Source organism: Orcinus orca, chromosome 4 (genome assembly GCF_937001465.1).
Source record: "Orcinus orca chromosome 4, mOrcOrc1.1, whole genome shotgun sequence".
NCBI lineage: Eukaryota > Metazoa > Chordata > Mammalia > Artiodactyla > Delphinidae > Orcinus > Orcinus orca.
Window position 1 is genome coordinate 121705901 of NC_064562.1, and position 18730 is coordinate 121724630.

The window sequence follows — 18730 nt, forward strand, 5'->3', positions numbered from 1 at the left end:
GTTGTCTAGTGTGGCCACTTCATTAATTATCTTAGCTAGATCTTCTGGATAACTTGCTGTAGCTTCTACATCAGCACTTGCTGCTTCACCTTGAATTTTTATGTTATGGAGATAACTTCTCTCCTTAAAGCTGATGAACTAAGCACTGCTAGCTTTAAACTTTTCTTTTTGCAGATTTCTCATCTCTCTCAGCCTTTACAGAATTGAAGAGAGGGCTTTGCTCTGGGTTAGGCTTTGGCTTAAGGGAATGTTATGGCTGGTGTGCTCTTCTATCCAGGCCACTAAAACTTCTCCGTATTAACAATAAGGCTGTTTTGCTTTCTTATCATTCATGTCTTCACTGGAGTAGCACTTTTAGTTTTCTTCAACTTCTTTGCATTCACAACTTGGCTGTTTGGCAGAAGAGATCCAGCTTTGGGCCTATCTTGGGTTTTGACATGCCTTCCTCACTAAGCTTACTCATTTCTAGCTTTTGAACGTGAAGAATGTGTGACTATTCCTTTCACTTGTACACTTAGAGACCATTGTAGGGTAATTAATTGGCTTAATTTCAATATTGTGTTTCAGGGAGTAGGGAGGCCCGAGGAGAGGGAGAGAGACGGGTTGGCTTGTTGGTGGACAGTCAGAACACACACAACATTTATTAAGTTCAGCATTTTATATGGACATGGCTTGTGGTACCCCCAAACAATTACAGTAGTGACATCAAAGATCACAGCCACAGATCACCATAACAAATATAGTAATAAGGAAAAAGTTTGAAATACTGTGAGGATTACCAAAATGTGACACAAAGACACGAAGTGAGCAAATACTGTTGGAAGAATGGGGCCAAGAGACGCTTGATGCAGGGTTGCCACAAACCTTCAATTTGTAAATAATGCAGTATCTGCAAAGTGCAGTAAAGGGAAGCACAATAAAATCAGGTATGCCTGTAATTCCTACCACCACAACGTATCTGGAGCGCAGCTCTGTTCCTCCGTTTTGTTAGGTGCTACCAGGTAGTTCAGGTTCTCATGATCTCATCTAAATTAATGTTCAAGCCTCATTTTTTCTAGTCTGTCCTTCCATTGCTGCTAAAGCTATTTTTCTAATCATAAATCTGACTCCTTTTTTTATTTAACTTTCCTTTATTCCTTTCTAGACTTCATTTCCCCAGGTATGTCTAAAAATGTGCTTTTATAATTCATTATACATGCCTCTCATAGTATTTGAACTTAGTTAAAATTTTTTTGGAAAATATAAAATGGCTCAGGGATCTGTGAGCTAACCTAAGCCATTTTAGCACTTCTGAGTTCTTTTAGTAAGCATCAATAGCCTCTGTTAGAAGTAGTTAGTGGCTGTACATCCTCTCCTACATAACTTCACCACTAGGTGGTATGGTTACAAAGAAAGCAGTTCAGACTAATTCTTTCACTTTATGAATTTTATTAAGTAGGCACAGAACAGTCATGCAGCCTGTTCTTATAAGTTTGGTGAAGTCCATCCTCAAAGAGGATGCGTTACAGTGGCTGCAGGGTCAGCCAACCTTCTAGTCAAATGAGACAACAAAGTCTTCCTTTGGAGGAGGAGGGAGCACACAAAACCAAATGGAGATCTAGGTCTAGAATGCCTCTGTTCAATAGAACTTCCTGTTCTGTATAGCTGCATTATCCAACACAGTAGACAATAACCACATGCAGCTATTTGAAATGTGTCTAGTATGACTAAAGAACTGAATTTTTAATTATTTTAAATTTAAATGTTAATAGCTCTGTAGGGTTGGCAACTACTATATTGGACAGTGCTGGATTAGAAGGCTGTTCCATTGGTGTTTGGCTGCTAAGATTGCCAGATTCCAAAATTCTGCTCACACAAGGGTTGTGGCACCCATACAGTCTTTCTATACTGCCACTTATAAGCATCACTCATTTGTTAATGAAACATTTCTAAAATCCCTTAAGATGACTAACAAAGTTCTTGGTATAGATTTTGATATTTGCAATCACCTCTGGAATGTGGATTCCTGATAAAGGTATTTCAAATGCCTAGAGAGTAAAGTTTAAAAATGTATATGAAAATAGCTATATTATGCTGTTATAGTAGTATGTATGTAGTATTTTAAAATAAATGTATAGTTTATCACTCAAAGATAACTACTATTAAGATTTTTGTAGTAATTTTATATATATATTTCTATATCATTTGGGCTTTTACTCTTTAAAAAAATCTTTGCTAATATGTTACATGGAAAATAGTATTTTTTAAAAATTTGCTAATGAAAGTAAAAATTGTCCATTATTTTAAACTAGCTCTACCTTCTTTTTTATAGACTATCTTTGTGTAAATTGTGAATGCTTTTTACACAAAATCATCTATTCCTACTCCAGGCAGAATTATTCTTCTCTGTGCTTCTATATTTCTTTGTGTATGTAATATTTATCACATGTTCACTGTATACATCTGTCTTTCTTAAAAGAGATTTTTAGTGCTTAGCTAGCATGTGCCACTCATCTTACTTTTTTCAGTGCCGTAGATCTGAGTAAATATTTGTTCAAAGATAAAACAAAGAAATAGTTAAGAAACAATGTTTTCGGGCTTCCCTGGTGGCGCAGTGGTTGAGAGTCCGCCTGCCGATGCAGGGGACATGGGTTTGTGACCCGGTCCAGGAAGATCCCACATGCCGCAGAGCGGCTGGGCCCGTGAGCCATGGCCGCTGACCCTGCGCGTCCGGAGCCTGTGCTCCGCAACGGGAAAGGCCACAACAGTGAGAGGCCCGTACTACAAAAAACAAACAAACAAAAAACAAACAAAACAATGTTTCAAGCCATAATAACTTATCTCTTAAGATTGGGAGGTAAATAAGTTTTTGTTCTGTTTTACATTTTTTTTCTGCCAGAGAGGCTAAATGTAGACTTTAGGAATATGAACTCTATACAGGTTGCATTTTGACTCAATGGCTAAAGTAATCTTATGCTAATAAGAGTTATATTATCAGCATATAAATAAAAGTAGAATTTTATAAACATAATCAGAATAAAATGTGACTCTCTAGAGTCACAGTAAATCTTAAAGGATTTTCTACACTTCTGTTTCAGGGAAAGGCAAATTTTCTCTTTAAAAGGTTATTTGCTGGCCATAAAGTCTCTGTTACAACTACTACACTCTGCCGTAGTACCAAAGTATCCATAGACAACATGTAAATTAATGAACATGATTTTGTTCTAATAAAACTTTTTGACAGGTAGTGGGCTGGATTTGCCCTTGAGCTATAGATTACCAACATCTACTCTGTGTCTTTAACTAGAGATATAGACAGTTAATTCAACAGAGAAATTGCTTAAAAAGGGTTCAAATATTGTGACATGAGTAATTCTTTCCTTTGTTATTTAAATGAAGATAGGAGATAAACACTCATTTTTTTTTTTTTTCTTTTAAGCTCAACAGCATCAATGCTATAGAGATTTTCATAGTGTTTTTTTTGTTTGTTTGGTTTTTTGGTTTTTTTTTTTCGGTACACGGGCCTCTCACTGTTGTGGCCTCTCCCATTGCGGAGCACAGGCTCCAGACACGCAGGCTTAGTGGCCATGGCTCATGGGCCCAGCCGCTCCCCAGCATGTGGGATCTTCCCGGACTGGGGCACGAACCCGTGTCCCCTCATCGGCAGGCGGACTCTCAACCACTGCACCACCAGGGAAGCCCTCATAGTGTATTTTTACTTCTGATGTTTATCCATTTATAAATATTTTTAGGAGAGAAAAAGGAGAAAAAACAACAACCAGCAGGAGGAAGTGCTGACTCTAAGCCTATTGATGTATCCCGTCTGGATCTTCGAATTGGTTGTATCATCACTGCCAGAAAACACCCTGATGCAGATTCTTTGTATGTAGAAGAGGTAGATGTTGGAGAAACAGCCTTAAGAACAGTTGTCAGTGGCCTGGTGAATCATGTTCCTCTTGAACAGGTAATCTGTATCGCTAAAATTATTTCTACATATACATTTCACCTTCATTCCCTCTTTCTTAATGTTTTTTCATTTAATTTTTGTATCATACTGCACAACATGAGCCGGTATTGATTAATTCAGTTGATTGGTTTGAATGTAATGAATTCCACCAAAAAGTGCATAAAACTAGCAAAAACTTGCAAAACATCTGTAAATTACGATCAAATTCAGGAACATAGAAGAAATGATATGGTTTTTTTTTCTCAATTTTTAAAAATGTTTTTAGTTTGGTATTTAACAACATTGTTCCATCATGGAATTTTATTCCTTGATTTTTAAAATCATTGTTATATAATTCAGAAAGTACCAATCTAAAATTAAGAAAGCAAGTTTTATTTCTTTATAACTCAAGAAATATTTTCATACCTGAAGACGAAAGAGGAGAGGGGATCATGAAGATTGAACTTGCAATTTTTAATGGTATTCCTTTATTCATTAAAAATTTGATGTTTTGGGGCTTCCCTGGTGGCACAGTGGTTGAGAGTCCGCCTGCCAATGCAGGGGACACGGGTTCATGCCCCAGTCTGGGAAGATCCCACATGCTGCGGAGCGGCTGGGCCCGTGAGCCATGGCCGCTGAGCCTGCGTGTCTGGAGCCTGTGCTCCGCAACAGGAGAGGCCACAACAGTGAGAGGCCTGCGTACCGCAAAAAGAAATTGATGTTTTGTATTTTATTATTTAGATATTTAAATGTATCTATATTTCCAATGACCATGGAACGAATCAAAGACAGTAATAGTTTTCAATTTGCTCTTTCTAGACATCTTCTGTAGTAATTTGCATCATTTACCTATCTCCTCTGCCCCATAGGGCTTGAGATATTGCAAAGACCATAGACTTCAACATTAAAATAGTTCTGCCTCTCAGTCCTTTGCCAACTTTGTTGCTTATTGGCTTTGTGAACTTGCATAAATTCCTACATTTATTCATTCCTATTTCTAGATGCTAATATTTATTGAGCACCTATACTGTGCCAGGAACTATTCTAGGCAAGTGAATTAAAATAGAAAGATAGATAGATAGACAGATAGATAGATAGATAGATAGATTTGCTTAAAAAAACAAAAAGCCCTGCCTTTGTGAAACTTATATCCCTATGAGGGAGTCAGAAAATCATAATATATAGTGTGTTAAATGGTGATAAATATCAGGAGAAAAATGAAGTAGGGAAAGAATCTAGGAAGTATTGAGACTAGGAAGATGTTGTCATTTATATAAAGTGGCCATGGAAGACCAAAGAAAGTGATATTTAAGTAAAGGTCTAAGAAAATGAAGAAAGCAAGTCATTCTGTCTGGTGGGAGAGCATTTTCAGGCAGCCCTGAGTCAGAAGTATTCCTGGGATGTTCAAAGAACAGCAGGAGGCCAGTGTCACTGTAGCAGACTAAATAAGGGGAAATGTCATGGGAGATGAAATCAGAGGTGAAGATGCCAAATGATATAGGGTATTAGAGATCATTGTAAAAACGTGGGCTTTTATTCTGAGTGAGATGAAAGCCATTGGAGGATTTTTGAGCTAAGGGGTAATATGCTCTGTGTCACATATTAGTAGTATCATCCGGTTGCTTTGTGGAGGGGAGAAAGATGGAATTAAGGAGATCAGTGAAGAAATTTCTCTTATCTGTGAAAAAAAGATAGACTTGGCACATGTGTGTGCTTTTTCTTTTTAACATCCGTTTTGTATAGGACCAGGGCTCCTTTATAACTACTTATGAAGTTAGGTTCATAAGGAGCCCTGGAGAAAAGAACCAACTGATCTTGAGCCAGCTCAAATTGGAAAAACTCCTCCTCCTTGGGGCTTCAACATTTTTGTTCTCATAAGTTACAGACTTTTTCTTCTCTTCCAGAAGCTATCATTCACAGCCATAAGCAAAGCTATTTATGTACACATCTGTATCTAACCCAACAAGTCAGTTACCAACTAGTAAGCAGTCTATAAAGTAATAGCACTTAGCTCCCCAAAACTGCATACCAAATTTTGTGCATTTGTTTATTTTTCTAAGGTAAAGGTCCACAGCTCTCATCTGATTCTTAACAGATTGCATCTAGCTAACCCTGTTGTTTTTCTTATACATATTTGCTATAACTTTTCTTTTGAAGTTCCCATATATGTGGCATTTTACAGTTATTTGTTTGAAGACAATAAGAATTCATGAAGACCTCCAAAATGGGGGCCTTTTAAATTTGAGCCTTAGGCTAATTTTTTTTAATCATAGAATTTGGTAGTAAATTTGAAGTTTACAGAAATTTTTATGTACTTCTTTAACAAATTATAGAAATAGCCATAATTGTTCATTGTAGTGTGCACAATGCTTGAATTGTTAAATGATCAGTATTTTTTAACTTAGGAAATGAACCTTGCATAGTATTGGAAATGATCAAACATATAGGAGAAAAAATGTGCATTTATTTTAGTGCTAATGATAAGCTAAATACTTACTTACATGTTGTGATTTAATCCTTGTGACAAGTCTTTAATATCATTTCCTTCCTTTTGTGAGGAAACAGGGAGATCAACTTTATACAGCCTCATTGCTAGTACATGGCAGATTAAATTCAAAACCAAATCTGTTTCACTCAGCCATTTCTTTATTTATATTTAAGTGAAATATTATTGCCTCTGCTGTTTGATCTCTAATGCCTATTATTGCCTCTGCTGTTTGATCTCTAATGCATTGTCAATTTGTAGAATTTTTTTTTCATGTTGATATAAGACTTCTTAACAACATAAAAGATTTTGGACACAGATAAGGATAAAAACAGCCACAAAAATAGGACATTTGATATTTAGCATATTAGGTGTACCTTAATGTATTCTAGATAAGATTATTCTAAATCTCTAGACATCTTTAATCACCAATTTATATTTCACACAGATGCAAAATCGGATGGTGATTTTACTTTGTAACCTGAAACCTGCAAAGATGAGGGGAGTAGTATCTCAGGCAATGGTGATGTGTGCTAGTTCACCAGACAAAGTTGAAATCTTGGCACCTCCTAATGGGTCTGTTCCTGGAGACAGAATTACCTTTGATGCTTTCCCTGGTAAGTATTTGTTAGTCATTATTTAAAATAGTTTGGGAATCATTGTTCTCAAAGCTATGCTTGGAATGTTTAAATTTAAAGTCAAACCTGTAAATGACTTGTAAGACTTTACATTAGATGATCATTATTAGTGATATTATTGAGTTTATTGAGATCGACTCAAGATGGCACAACTGTCTAACTATTCCGTTCCCATGAACACTCAAATTTCATAAAACACCAGAGAGATTTTACCCTAAGTGAAATACTAATTTTGATACCTCCATAGCAGAAGTGTCATAAGAATAGAGAACCAGTTAATGTGCTACAAAATCATTTAAGCTGTAGATTATCTCAGAATGCAACACAGAAAGATGAAGAGATGAAGAGGGAGGGGGAAATGCATAATTCTCTAAGTCGGTCTAGTAATATACTTGCATATGCTTTTACTAGACTTGAGGATTTAGAGGAAAACTCTAAGTAGAAATTCATATTTATTTTAATAATCTAAGAGGAAAGTTCATTTCATATTGCTACTTTTCTGTAGTAAAATGCTCCTGAGACGGATGAAACTTCATAATGCATGAGAACATTTCTTCAAATAGGTCTTTGAAGCAGTAAAGAAAGGATGCTTGGCAGATGTAGAATAAATATTTCTTTCATAAAAGTTGAAGACCTCATAAGAGGAAAAACAGTTAGAAATTAAAAGACTGTATTTACAGAGGATGTTCATTTGCCTAGAGTAAGGAAAAGCAGAAGTAAATTAGGATAACAAGTAGAATTAGGTTTAAAAGTCAAAATTTATTTGGAGATGTATTTATGAAAACAAATGAGTTTTAATGGAATAGCAAGGCTGATATGATTATTAGGCCTGTTTTTTTAATCCTATGTTAACTGTGTTTGATGATATATTAAGACACGAAGAATTTTAACATTGGAATGATAAGATTTTTAAAAATGGATGAAAGCATGGGTAATTCCCATGAAACTCAGCTCCCAACTCCTAATAAAAAGTATACTAATCTAAAAAACATGGGGTTGTTTAACAAGTATGTGTGACTTTGAATCCATGTGTATGTCTTGAACCTTGGTAGATTGAAGATCATGATGGTCTGTGCTCTGAGAACTTTTTTTGGTAAAGCAGGTTTTGGGAAAATCCCAGTCTCAGTCATTTCTCAAAGCAGCATAATAGCTTTTGGTTCTAGGAGCACACGATCACCACTCTACTTACCAGGGTATCAGAACACTTCGTCAAACCTCATGCTTTTGGGTAGGCCGTCATGTGTATACCTGACAAACCTGAAATTCTATTTCACCAAATTGGAATGGAATGAAAATAGAAGCAAACTTTTTCTTTTAAGATTCAGCACACATTGAAGAAAAAAAACAAAAATCTTGGTTTACCCTTTCAGATTAAAATTTGCCTTCCTTTTTATTTAAATATTTAAGATGAATACATTTTAAGTTTTATTTTTTGATATAAATTGTAGAGTCAGATGTTTAGAACTGGAAGAAATCATCTACTTTAACCCACTATTTTACAAATTTGGAAACTGAGACCCAATAATACTTAAGTTACTTGCTTAAGGTTATACAGAGTTTGTAGAAGGATCAAACAGTAGATGTGCCTGAATCTCTAATACTGTCAGCATTTTTGTTGATTGTTGCTTGCTGTGAATTCATATGGGCTATTTCATTAGAAAAGGCTTATAGTTCTTTTATTTCTATGAGAGCTTTCATTCCCTTATCTTATAGAATTAACAGATAAATATTTCAGCACTTGAATCAGTTTAGAGTTAACAGATATTTCAGCACTTGAATCAGTTATTATCTGGATGTTACTGTTAACGTATATTGAAATTTTTTTTTTTTAAGTTACTCAGTGATTTAGCATTAGAGATGCTAATAGCCCAGTGTGGATTTCTTGCTTTTACTATATTTTTGAATCTTCCAATCTGTTTGGCTGTTTGTGTGTTTATGTTTACATCATTCCAAAGTCTGATATTTCTTTCATATTCATAGTTTCTCCTTGTGCCTTACCACATGAATATGTAGCTAACATATAAAAAAATTTGTAAAGTGAAAGGGAAAAACCTAACATTAAAGTAGCCTATGAGGTTGTTTGAATTATTCTCTTATAACTTATAAAATGCTTAACCAAGCTGAACAGCATCGAATAATTGATAAACTTGGGGACATGAGGTCTGTTAGTACTTATCCTACTTATGCTTCCACATAGCTTACTGCTTCTGTAGCAGTAAATCTAAAAGGAAATAACAGTTAATACTATGTATGCAACAGAGCGTTAGTCTTATTTTTTGTTTGTTTGTTTTCCTTTTCCCAGAGAGAGCCATGATTTATCAGTACTGTATTTTTCAGCATATGTTCTACATTTTAAAGCTTAAGGTGTCTGCTGGTACATTTTGATGTTCACTTGATGTGCTCAGTGTCTAGAGATTTACCTTTTATGTTATGTATATTAAGTGTGGTATAGAAATTGCAACTGGGGCTCAAACCTTTGAATTGCTATTTGGCTTTGAATAACTATTTTCTCCAACTACAAAACCATCACTTCCATAGAGTTTAGAAGATGCCAAATAATATTTTTATAACAATGGCTAAAAACTCTCCCTGCTACTTTTTAAAATCTTAAATGTGTGAAGCCATAAATTTTAGTATTTAAATATGGTAACTGGTCCCTAAAGCATCAAGCAACTGAAAACAATATTACGAGATAAAGGCATTGATATCTTTTTTTTTTTTTTTTAAGAATGCACTGGTTTTGGTTGAATAATAAATGAGAATTTGCATTCAGACTTCTAACTTCTAAGATCATGCTTATTTCTGTTGATATTGAGTCTTATTAGTAAATATGAGTTTATGGTTAATCTCAAAGCATGTATGATATGTGAAGGTCTTTAGCTTATGGACCCACTTATTCTTTAAAAATAAATTGGGCTTTTTTTGGTATTGAGTGATTTGAGTTTTTTATATATTTTGGATATCAGCCCCTTATCAGTAAGTTTGCAAACATCTCTCATTCAGTTGGTTGCCTTTTTGTTTTGTTGATGGTTTACTTTGCTGTGCAAAAACTTTTTAGTTTGATGTAGTCCCATTTGTTTGTCTTTGCTTTTGTTGCCCTTGCCTGAGGACAGACATTCAAAAAACTATTGCTAAGACTGACCTCAAAGAGTTTACTGCCTGTGTTTTCTTCTAGGTGTTTTATGGTTTCAGGACTTACGTTTAAGTCTTTAATCCATTTTGAGTTTATTATTGTATATAGTGTAAGAAAGTGGTCAAGTTTGATTCTTTTACATGTAGCTGTCCAGTTTTCCCAACACCATTTATAGAAGAGACTGTCTCTTCCCCATTGTATATTCTTGCCTCTTTTGTTATAGATTAATTGATGCTATGAGTGTCAGTTTATTTCTGGGCTCTCAATTCTTTTCTATTCATCTACGTGTCTGTTTTTGTGGCAGAACCATCCTGTTTTGATTACTACAGCTTTGTAATGTAGTTTCAAGTTCGGTGTATTTTCAGGTGTGACCCCTCCTTGTTCTTTCTCAAAATAGCTTTGGCTATTCGAGGTCTTTTGTGTTTCCATACACATTTTAGGATTATTTGTTCTACTTCTATGAAAAATGCTGCAGGTATTTTGACAGAGATTGCATTGAATCCATAGATTGCTTAGGGTAGTATGGACCTTTTAGCAACATTGATTCTTCCAATCCGTGAGCACAGTATAACTTTCCATTTATTTGTGTCATCTTCAGTTTCTTTCCTCAGTGACAAACAGTTTTCAGAGTCAGGTGTTTCTACTCCTTGGTTAAATTTAGTCCTAGATATTTTATTCTTTTTGATGCAGTTGTAAATGGGGCAAGGATGTAGAGAAAAGGGAACCTTTCTACACTGTTGGTGGGAATGTAAATTGTTGCAGCCACTATGGAAAACAGTATGGAGGTTCCTCAAAAAACTAAAGGTGGAATTACCATATGGTCCAGAAATTTCACTTCTGGTTATTTATCTGAAAAAAATAAAAACACTAACTTGGAAAACACCCCTGTGTTCATTGTAGCAGTATTTACAATAGCCAAGATATGGAAGCAGCCCAAGTGTCCATCGATAAATAAATGGATAAAGAAGATGTGGTGTCTGTGTGTGGTGTGAGTGTGTGCGCACGTGCGCGTATGCCCGCACACACATACACAATGGAATATTACTCAACCATTAAAAAGAATGAAATCTTTGTGGACTTTTAGGGTATTATGCTTATTAGTGAAATAAGTCAGAGAAAGACAAATACCATATGATTTCAATTATATGTGGAATCTGAAACCACAGCAAACAAAACAAAACAGAGATTCATAGATACAGAGAACAAACTGATAGCTGCTAGAGGGGAGGAGGGTGGGGGGACGGATGAAATAGGTGAAGGAGATTAAGAGGTACAAACTTCCGGCTATAAAATAAGTAAGTCATGGGGATGTAATGTATACATAGGGAGTACAGTCAATAATATTGTAACGACTTTGTATGGTGACGGACAGTAAATGATCTTATTGCAGTGGTCATTTCATAATGTATAAAAATATGTAATCACTGTGTTGTACACCTGAAACTAATATACTTTTTTTAAATTAAAAAAAAAGCCTGTCTATATTTGATTCTCTTCCTTAAAACCTATTTCAATCAGGCTTCTCTCTCTCCACTGTTCCACCAGAATTGCTCTGGTCAAGATCACCAATTTACTCCCTGTAGCTAAATCCATGGCTAGTTAGTTCTCAGTCCTTTTCTTAATTAACTTTAACTTGGCTTCTGACACCACACTTGCATGGTGGTCCTCATGCTTCATTGGCTGCTCTGCTTATCTCCTTTGCTGATTTCTTCCTCACCTCCCTGACCTCTTAATTGGAGTACCTTCAGACCTTGATCCTTGACCTCTTTCTTCTCTTTTTCCATGCTTGGCCTCTTTTTCTTTCCATGTTCATTCCTTTGGCTATTTTATTCAGTCACTTGTCCAGCTATCTACGAGATTTCTTCACTAACATGTCCCAGGGGAGAAGAATGTATATACCAGTCTTCTCCCTAGATTTCCCTTTTCCATACATCTTCTTCAGAAAATCCTAGTGGCTGTACCTTCTGAACATATCTAGAGTGATTCTCATCATCTCTACCTCTACCACTTTGGTCCTGACACCAACATCTCTTATCCGGGTAACTGCAAAAGTTTTCTAACTGATCACTTTGCTTTTGCCCTTGCCCTTCTTCCGTCTGTTTTCAGTTATAGCCTACAGAGTGATGTAGGTCAGATATGTTAGTCCTCTGCAAAAAACTATTAAAAAGCTTTCCATTTGACCCAGAATACAGATACAGGTCCTTACAATGGCCTCTCATTACTTCATTAACCTCATGTACTTCAGCTCCTCCTCAATCACCCTAGTTGAGCCACTGGCTCTTTCTCCAGGTAGCTACACGGCTTGGTCCCTCATGTTATTCATATCTTTCAAATGTCTCCTTACTTGTTTTATTTTTCTCCATAACACTTATCATCAGATATACTGTACATTATATTATCTGCCCACATGGAAATGTAAGCATCATGAAATCAAGATTTTTGTTGTTGTTATTATTCACTACTATATTCCTAGCATCCAGAAAAATGTCAGGCATAGAGTAGGAAGTCAGTAAGTTGGTTAATGAATAAATAGAAAGAAACATACTAGTAAAACATGTTTTAAAGAACTCCCAAAACTTTCCAGTATTTGAAGAACAGACCTGAGGATCCATCTTCATTATTTCCAAGATCATTCCTATCAAATCAACAAACCACTTTTCTCTGTTGATTAGCTCTGTAAAATTAATTGACCCCTATTTGCAAAGTTATACTTTAGTCTTTGCATCACAAAAGGTGATAGTTACAATTATTATAGTTCAAAAACTCAATTAATGAAACAAAATAATTAAGTTGGTGCTAAGCTTTTCATGGTCCTGACAGATATCCCGGAAGCTGATGATTCTGGAATTTATGTTTATAGCTTTTTGTAGTTTTTAAATGCTGAGATGGTAGTCACAGCTTTTTACATCTGTACAGACTCCTTTCTGAACTAGTTCATGTTGCCTATGTGTTTTGTTTAGATTGAGTTATCTTAAAGTAATCTCTGAATGATTAGTTCTCTTACAATACGTGTAACCATTTCCACATGGTGATTATTGGCATGTGTTTAGCAATTACAGAGACTCTACAGTTTTCAGCTTTAAGAACTTTTATTGATCTCATCACTTTGTTTGGATAGCCATGCCAAAAAAAGAAAGGTGGGGGGAAATTAGGAAAATAAGATTTAGAAGAAGGATATAACACAGAGGAATGATGAAAGGCTTCTCTGGAAATAGAGTTCATTTTTTAAAATTGTTTAAGATATTAGGTATGCTTTTTTGTGGGAGGTGATTTAAACTTTCCTTTTAAACTTGCTTTATACCTTACCAAATAGTGTATTATTGAGAAACATGAATAAACTACAAGGTTAACACTCCATCCAAGACTTTTCAGCTCTGATTTATATTCAGTGATCATAATTTGGCAAGTTTTAATTACAGTCTCAAAATTTTAGTTGTCTGAATCATTATTTCGTTTACTGACTCATTAAAGTCTTACAGCCACATTTGGAATGTTCAGGTATTGAGCCTGATGTGTTAAAAGCAACAATCAAGAGTTGAAGGTTCTTCTCATAGTTTCTAGTTCAGTTTTAGTTAAAATCTTTATCCCTTGAAAATTATTACAGTCTTATGTAAGAAGTTTAAAACCTTCAGATCTTGTTCTGCAAGTGCTGGGTGACCTAGGAACCTTTCTGAGCCTCAGCTTTTTCATCTGTCAGAAAGGCTTTTTTTTTTTTTTTGCGGTACGCGGGCCTCTGTTGTGGCCTCTCCTGTTGCGGAGCACAGGCTCCGGACGCGCAGGCTCAGCGGCCATGGCTCACGGGCCTAACCGCTCTGCAGCATGTGGGATCTTCCCGGACCGGGGCACGAACCTGTGTCCCCGCATCGGCAGGCGGACTCTCAACCACTGCGCCACCAGGGAAGCCCAAGAAAAGCTTTTTAATGGTATGTATTTCTTGTGAGTTTTGTGAGGTTTATCTTTTGAAACACTTAGCTACCTGCCTGGTGTTTTAAGCTCTTAGCTATTACTTTTGTGCCTCTATTTCCTCATCTGTAAAGCGGGGGTAATTAATAGTATTTATTTAGTATACTGAGAGGATTAAATGAGTAAATATATGTAAAGCACATAGTGCAGTGACTGGCACATAGTGAGCACTATGTAAGTGTAGTGTTATGTATTATAACGATGATTATTTTCTATATGTATCAGTGACTTCCTAGATCTGACAAGCTTAAGTTTGTGCTGCACCACAGCTTGTTGTACTTGGGGCTTATGTCTGCATTCAGCAAAAATTTACCCACACAATCTATGGTCTTGATAAGAAGCTTTTACACAAACCTGAGACAAGCTGCTTCTTGAATTCATTATCAGTTTGGGAATATCTTTTTTGGGGTTCAAGGTGAGGGGATCCAGAGTTAGTACTCAGGCCCCCCTGAACAGTGTGTCTGGTCTCAGCTTTTACAGAATTCTGGAATGCCCACTTCCCCACATGATCTGTGTATAAACAAAGTACGATTATGCTCTTAGACTAACCAATGGTTTGGTGAAAAATAAACCAGAAATTTTATAGATACTTTATATATTGGAATTTTTCTATTCTGTTTATTAGTTTCTCTGTTGTCCAATCAAATAATCAGATGCTCTTAAAGGAGTAAGAAAAATCCTTATCTTTTATACTAGACAGTCTCTTCACTTTTAGTTTCACTGCCTGTTCTTCTACTGTAGATACATTATTCAATTAACTATTCTGTCATCTCTGAAAAGCTACATATCAGAGGACAGTTTTCTGTATTTTTGCCAGTTTCAGGGAGCTAATTAGTTGCTGAAGACCTAATAAAAAGATCTAGAAAGTTATATTTCTATTATTACTTAGTTATACTTAAGCAGTATTTTTGTTGTTTCCTCCAGGGAAATCATTTTCCGTTTGAAACTAACACTTAAGGGATTTGTTACTTCTCTTCATTGTTTCTTAAACTGATTCTTCATTTCAAAAGTTATTGAACATCTTCAGCTACTAAAATCATGTTACATTCAACTTTACTCTCTTCTTCCTCATCATCCATTAAATAGAGGGATTGCTTGGTATATTGGTAGTTTTTAAGCCTAGACCAGATACCTTCTACAATGTGTTTGTCTCTTCTTGATTGTGAACTTTATAGTGTGAGTTACGGTAAAGAGAGGGGATAGGATATTATCCACGTGTAAAAGTGTTGTTTGTTTCTTTTCAGAGGATAATTTATTAGGAGGCAAGGTGCTGTACTAACAGAGTAAGGGCTTTGGTGTCAAATCTCACTCTTCTTGTTGCTTGTGTGACCTTGAGCAGCTTATCTTCTCTGAGCCCCAGTTTCTTTATATTTAAAACTAGAGTCAGTGTGTTTCTGTGAATTGCATGCAGCAACATATATTCCTGGTGGTTAGAAAATGCTAGTCCTGTCTCCTTCTTCTTCCTTTCTCTTTCCATCTCACCAAGTGGAATGGGCAGCAGATGAAACCCAGAGTAGTTATTATATTTAGCTAGATAACCCCAACATTTAAGCCATTCTCCAGTATTGTAAGAAATCTTTAAGTACTATAGCAGCGATCTAGTCATTTATTTTTTATGTTGAAACAAATAGTAAAGCATAAGCTGCTTCTGCCATGTGTAAAATTATAACACATCAAATTATGCTCTCATCTGTTCAAAATCTTTCTTTATATGTAATGATAAAATGAATATCTTGTATTTTCATTCTAATCATTTGTATTTTCATTCTAATCATTTCATTCTAATCTAATTAGAATGAATCATTCCAATTCATTGAGCTATATTACCTGGAAAACTGTTTATTGTAAGAGTAAAAAATAATATCTTTAACATTTGTAAGGAAATGATAAAATATTTTACCAATCAAGAATATAAATTGCCGACATCGTAAAAATAAAATAAGTGTTAAAAGTAAACGTTTGGGGGCTTCCCTGGTGGCACAGTGGTTGAGAATCTGCCTGCTAATGCAAGGGACACGGGTTCGAGCCCTGGTCTAGGAGGATCCCACATGCCGCGGAGCAACTAGGCCCGTGAGCCACAACTACTGAGCCTGCGCGTCTGGAGCCTGTGCTCCGCAACAAGAGAGGCCGCGATAGTGAGAGGCCCGCGCACCGCAATGAAGAGTGGCCCCCACTTGCCACAACTAGAGAAAGCCCTCGCACAGAAACGAAGACCCAACACAGCAAAAATAAATAAATAAAATTTTTTAAAAAAGTAAACGTTTAAATCCTGATCCGATCTAAAGATCAGAAATTGTATCCAAGACAATTCACTAGAAATCTCTATGGGCAGTTTATTAATATGTTAGCTATGTATTTTTTTTCCTCCCCCAACAGGAGAGCCTGACAAGGAGCTCAATCCTAAGAAGAAGATTTGGGAGCAGATCCAGCCTGATCTTTACACTAATGATGAGTGTGTGGCTACATACAAAGGAGCTCGCTTTGAGGTGAAAGGGAAGGGAGTCTGTAGGGCTCAAACTATGGCCAACAGTGGAATAAAATAAAATAAAACACTTCAGTTACTGAAATACATTAGAGAAAACTTAACAATAAAAAGAAATATATTTGTCACTTGTACCTAAAATATAACTGGCTCGTTTTTGTGTTATTTCTCTTCTAGACTTGAGTAGTCTTTTACCTGGCATATATTGTTTTCAGTTAATTAGAGAAACACTACATTTTTACCTATGGTTTTTGATCCTTTATGATACAGGGAGGAATTTGCCTGTGTTTCATGATGATTTATTTTTTAGTGAGGATGTTGGCTAGCACATTGCTTTTTCTTTATACATTTAGGTAACTTGAACTAGATTAACATTTAGTTTCTTTGTAGGCACATGTTGCATGCAATTTGAAACCCTTGTATTTTTAGTATCTGTATTATAAACGCCCTCTCCTCTTTAAAAAGAAAAGTTAGAATTTTTGTCAGGCTTATTAACTAATCTATATTGTAATGGTATTGAAAATGACCAACTGTTGATTCTAGAGAGCCGAACAATGTGAAAGCTAGGAGACATGGCATTTGAAAATTATTGCTGTTGCTTGCCAAAGTAACCCCGACTTACATACTTAAGGTGACTTTTTTAAAAGACTGAAACTTCCAACTCTGTAGTGAACTTATTCTTTCCAATTTAACAAAATAATTAGTAATAAATTTTGACTAATTCTAAAGAATAAACACATTGCAAAGTGTTACCAATGTAGTTCCCAATAAATTGACTGTAAACACAGTCCACTTTTTTATTCCAGGTGACTTCAAAGATTCTTTGGATACCTAATAAAAGATTATTTATAGCTTTTATCTTTAGAAGAGCATTTAAGATTGATATCTTTTATTTTTTCATGTACTATCATACTGTCAATATATTAAAAGAAATTGTAGCCAAAAATTTAACATACATATGTATAAAGTTGTCAAATGCGTATTTTCACTCATCTTACAGATATTGTAGGAACAATGAAAATTAACTTAGGCACTATGAGCTTCAGATTCACCAGCCTTGAGATGATGACTGAGATACCAAAAAAGAAATGCATCTATGGAGGTAGGAATATCTATTCTAAAAGAAAAATGACACATACCAATATTCTAGCACTGTTGCTGTTTATAGCCTACAATAAGAAGGAGAGGCAAAACAAAAAATTTTAAAACAACCCTACATGCTAAGTTATAAAAAGTATCATTTATTTAAGTCCGTGGAGTTCTCTGGTAGGCCAAGATGTGGTATCATCATAGAAATTTTATCTGCTTTATGAAAAACTGAATATTAACAGAGCATCATTAATATCTATCTGTTGATAACTAAACACAAATGACTTTCCAAAGTTTTGTACTTGAGATATGTTATTCTTTCGGGAATAAAGACTTTTTGTGAGTCTGTATTTTCTGATTTTGCCCAATTATATTACATTTCTATAAATAATTCTAATATAATTTAAAGAATGTTTCAACTATTTAGATAGTTGAACTATTTATTCCCAGTTTTTCAAGTTACATAAAAGCATTACTCAATCAAGTTATCCACTTAGCCCCATTCAGTCGTTATTTTTACAGAAAACTTAATTCTGTTTTACTTGTATTGCTGGGTTGAGAGAACTGTTACAGAATCAACAAAAAATGATGACATTGTTAGTGAACTGGACATAATCCTGACTTCTGACTGGTATTCAGCCCGTTAAGAATTTCAACAGTAGGGGATGGTGTTAGGTCACAGACTAAACAGCTAGTGCCTCTTGACATCTATTTATGTATTGCGAAGTAAACCAGAAAAAAAAGCTGACCTTCCCCCAAGATAATTTCTTGTGCAGTGTTGACCCACTATCTTATAGTGACTATTGGTAGTACTAACTTTTCTTATATGTAGAAATTCCATGTGTATTATTCTTATGAGATGAATCATTTTCAGGACATGTTAATTTTAATATATAATTGGAAATTTTTTTGCCTTCTATGAAGAACATGAAGTATTCTACGAGTACAAGAATATTAAGTGCCCACCAAACAGATAATTTGTTGTTGCTTTTTAAAAAATATGTAAATTCTCATT

The 18730-nt window shown here is 35.3% G+C and overlaps 1 protein-coding gene across 6 annotated transcripts in view; it reads left to right on the top strand.

The window, feature by feature from the left end:
- The window catches only part of AIMP1 (aminoacyl tRNA synthetase complex interacting multifunctional protein 1), a 102623-nt gene that overhangs the window by 23025 nt on the left and 60868 nt on the right, over nucleotides 1-18730 (top strand). For 4 of the 6 annotated variants that reach the window (XR_007477233.1, XR_007477234.1, XM_049709505.1 and 1 more), the window contains exons 5-6: nucleotides 3732-3943; nucleotides 6859-7027. Coding sequence is in view for 4 of the 6 variants with exons in the window: in XM_049709505.1 (XP_049565462.1) it covers nucleotides 3732-3943; nucleotides 6859-7027 (381 nt within the window). In the remaining 2 variants the exon portion in view is untranslated. Of the gene's footprint in view, nucleotides 1-3731; nucleotides 3944-6858; nucleotides 7028-16492; nucleotides 18066-18730 lie in introns of those variants that run through there. The other 2 variants (XM_004269603.4, XM_033427806.2) reach the window with 2 other exon arrangements.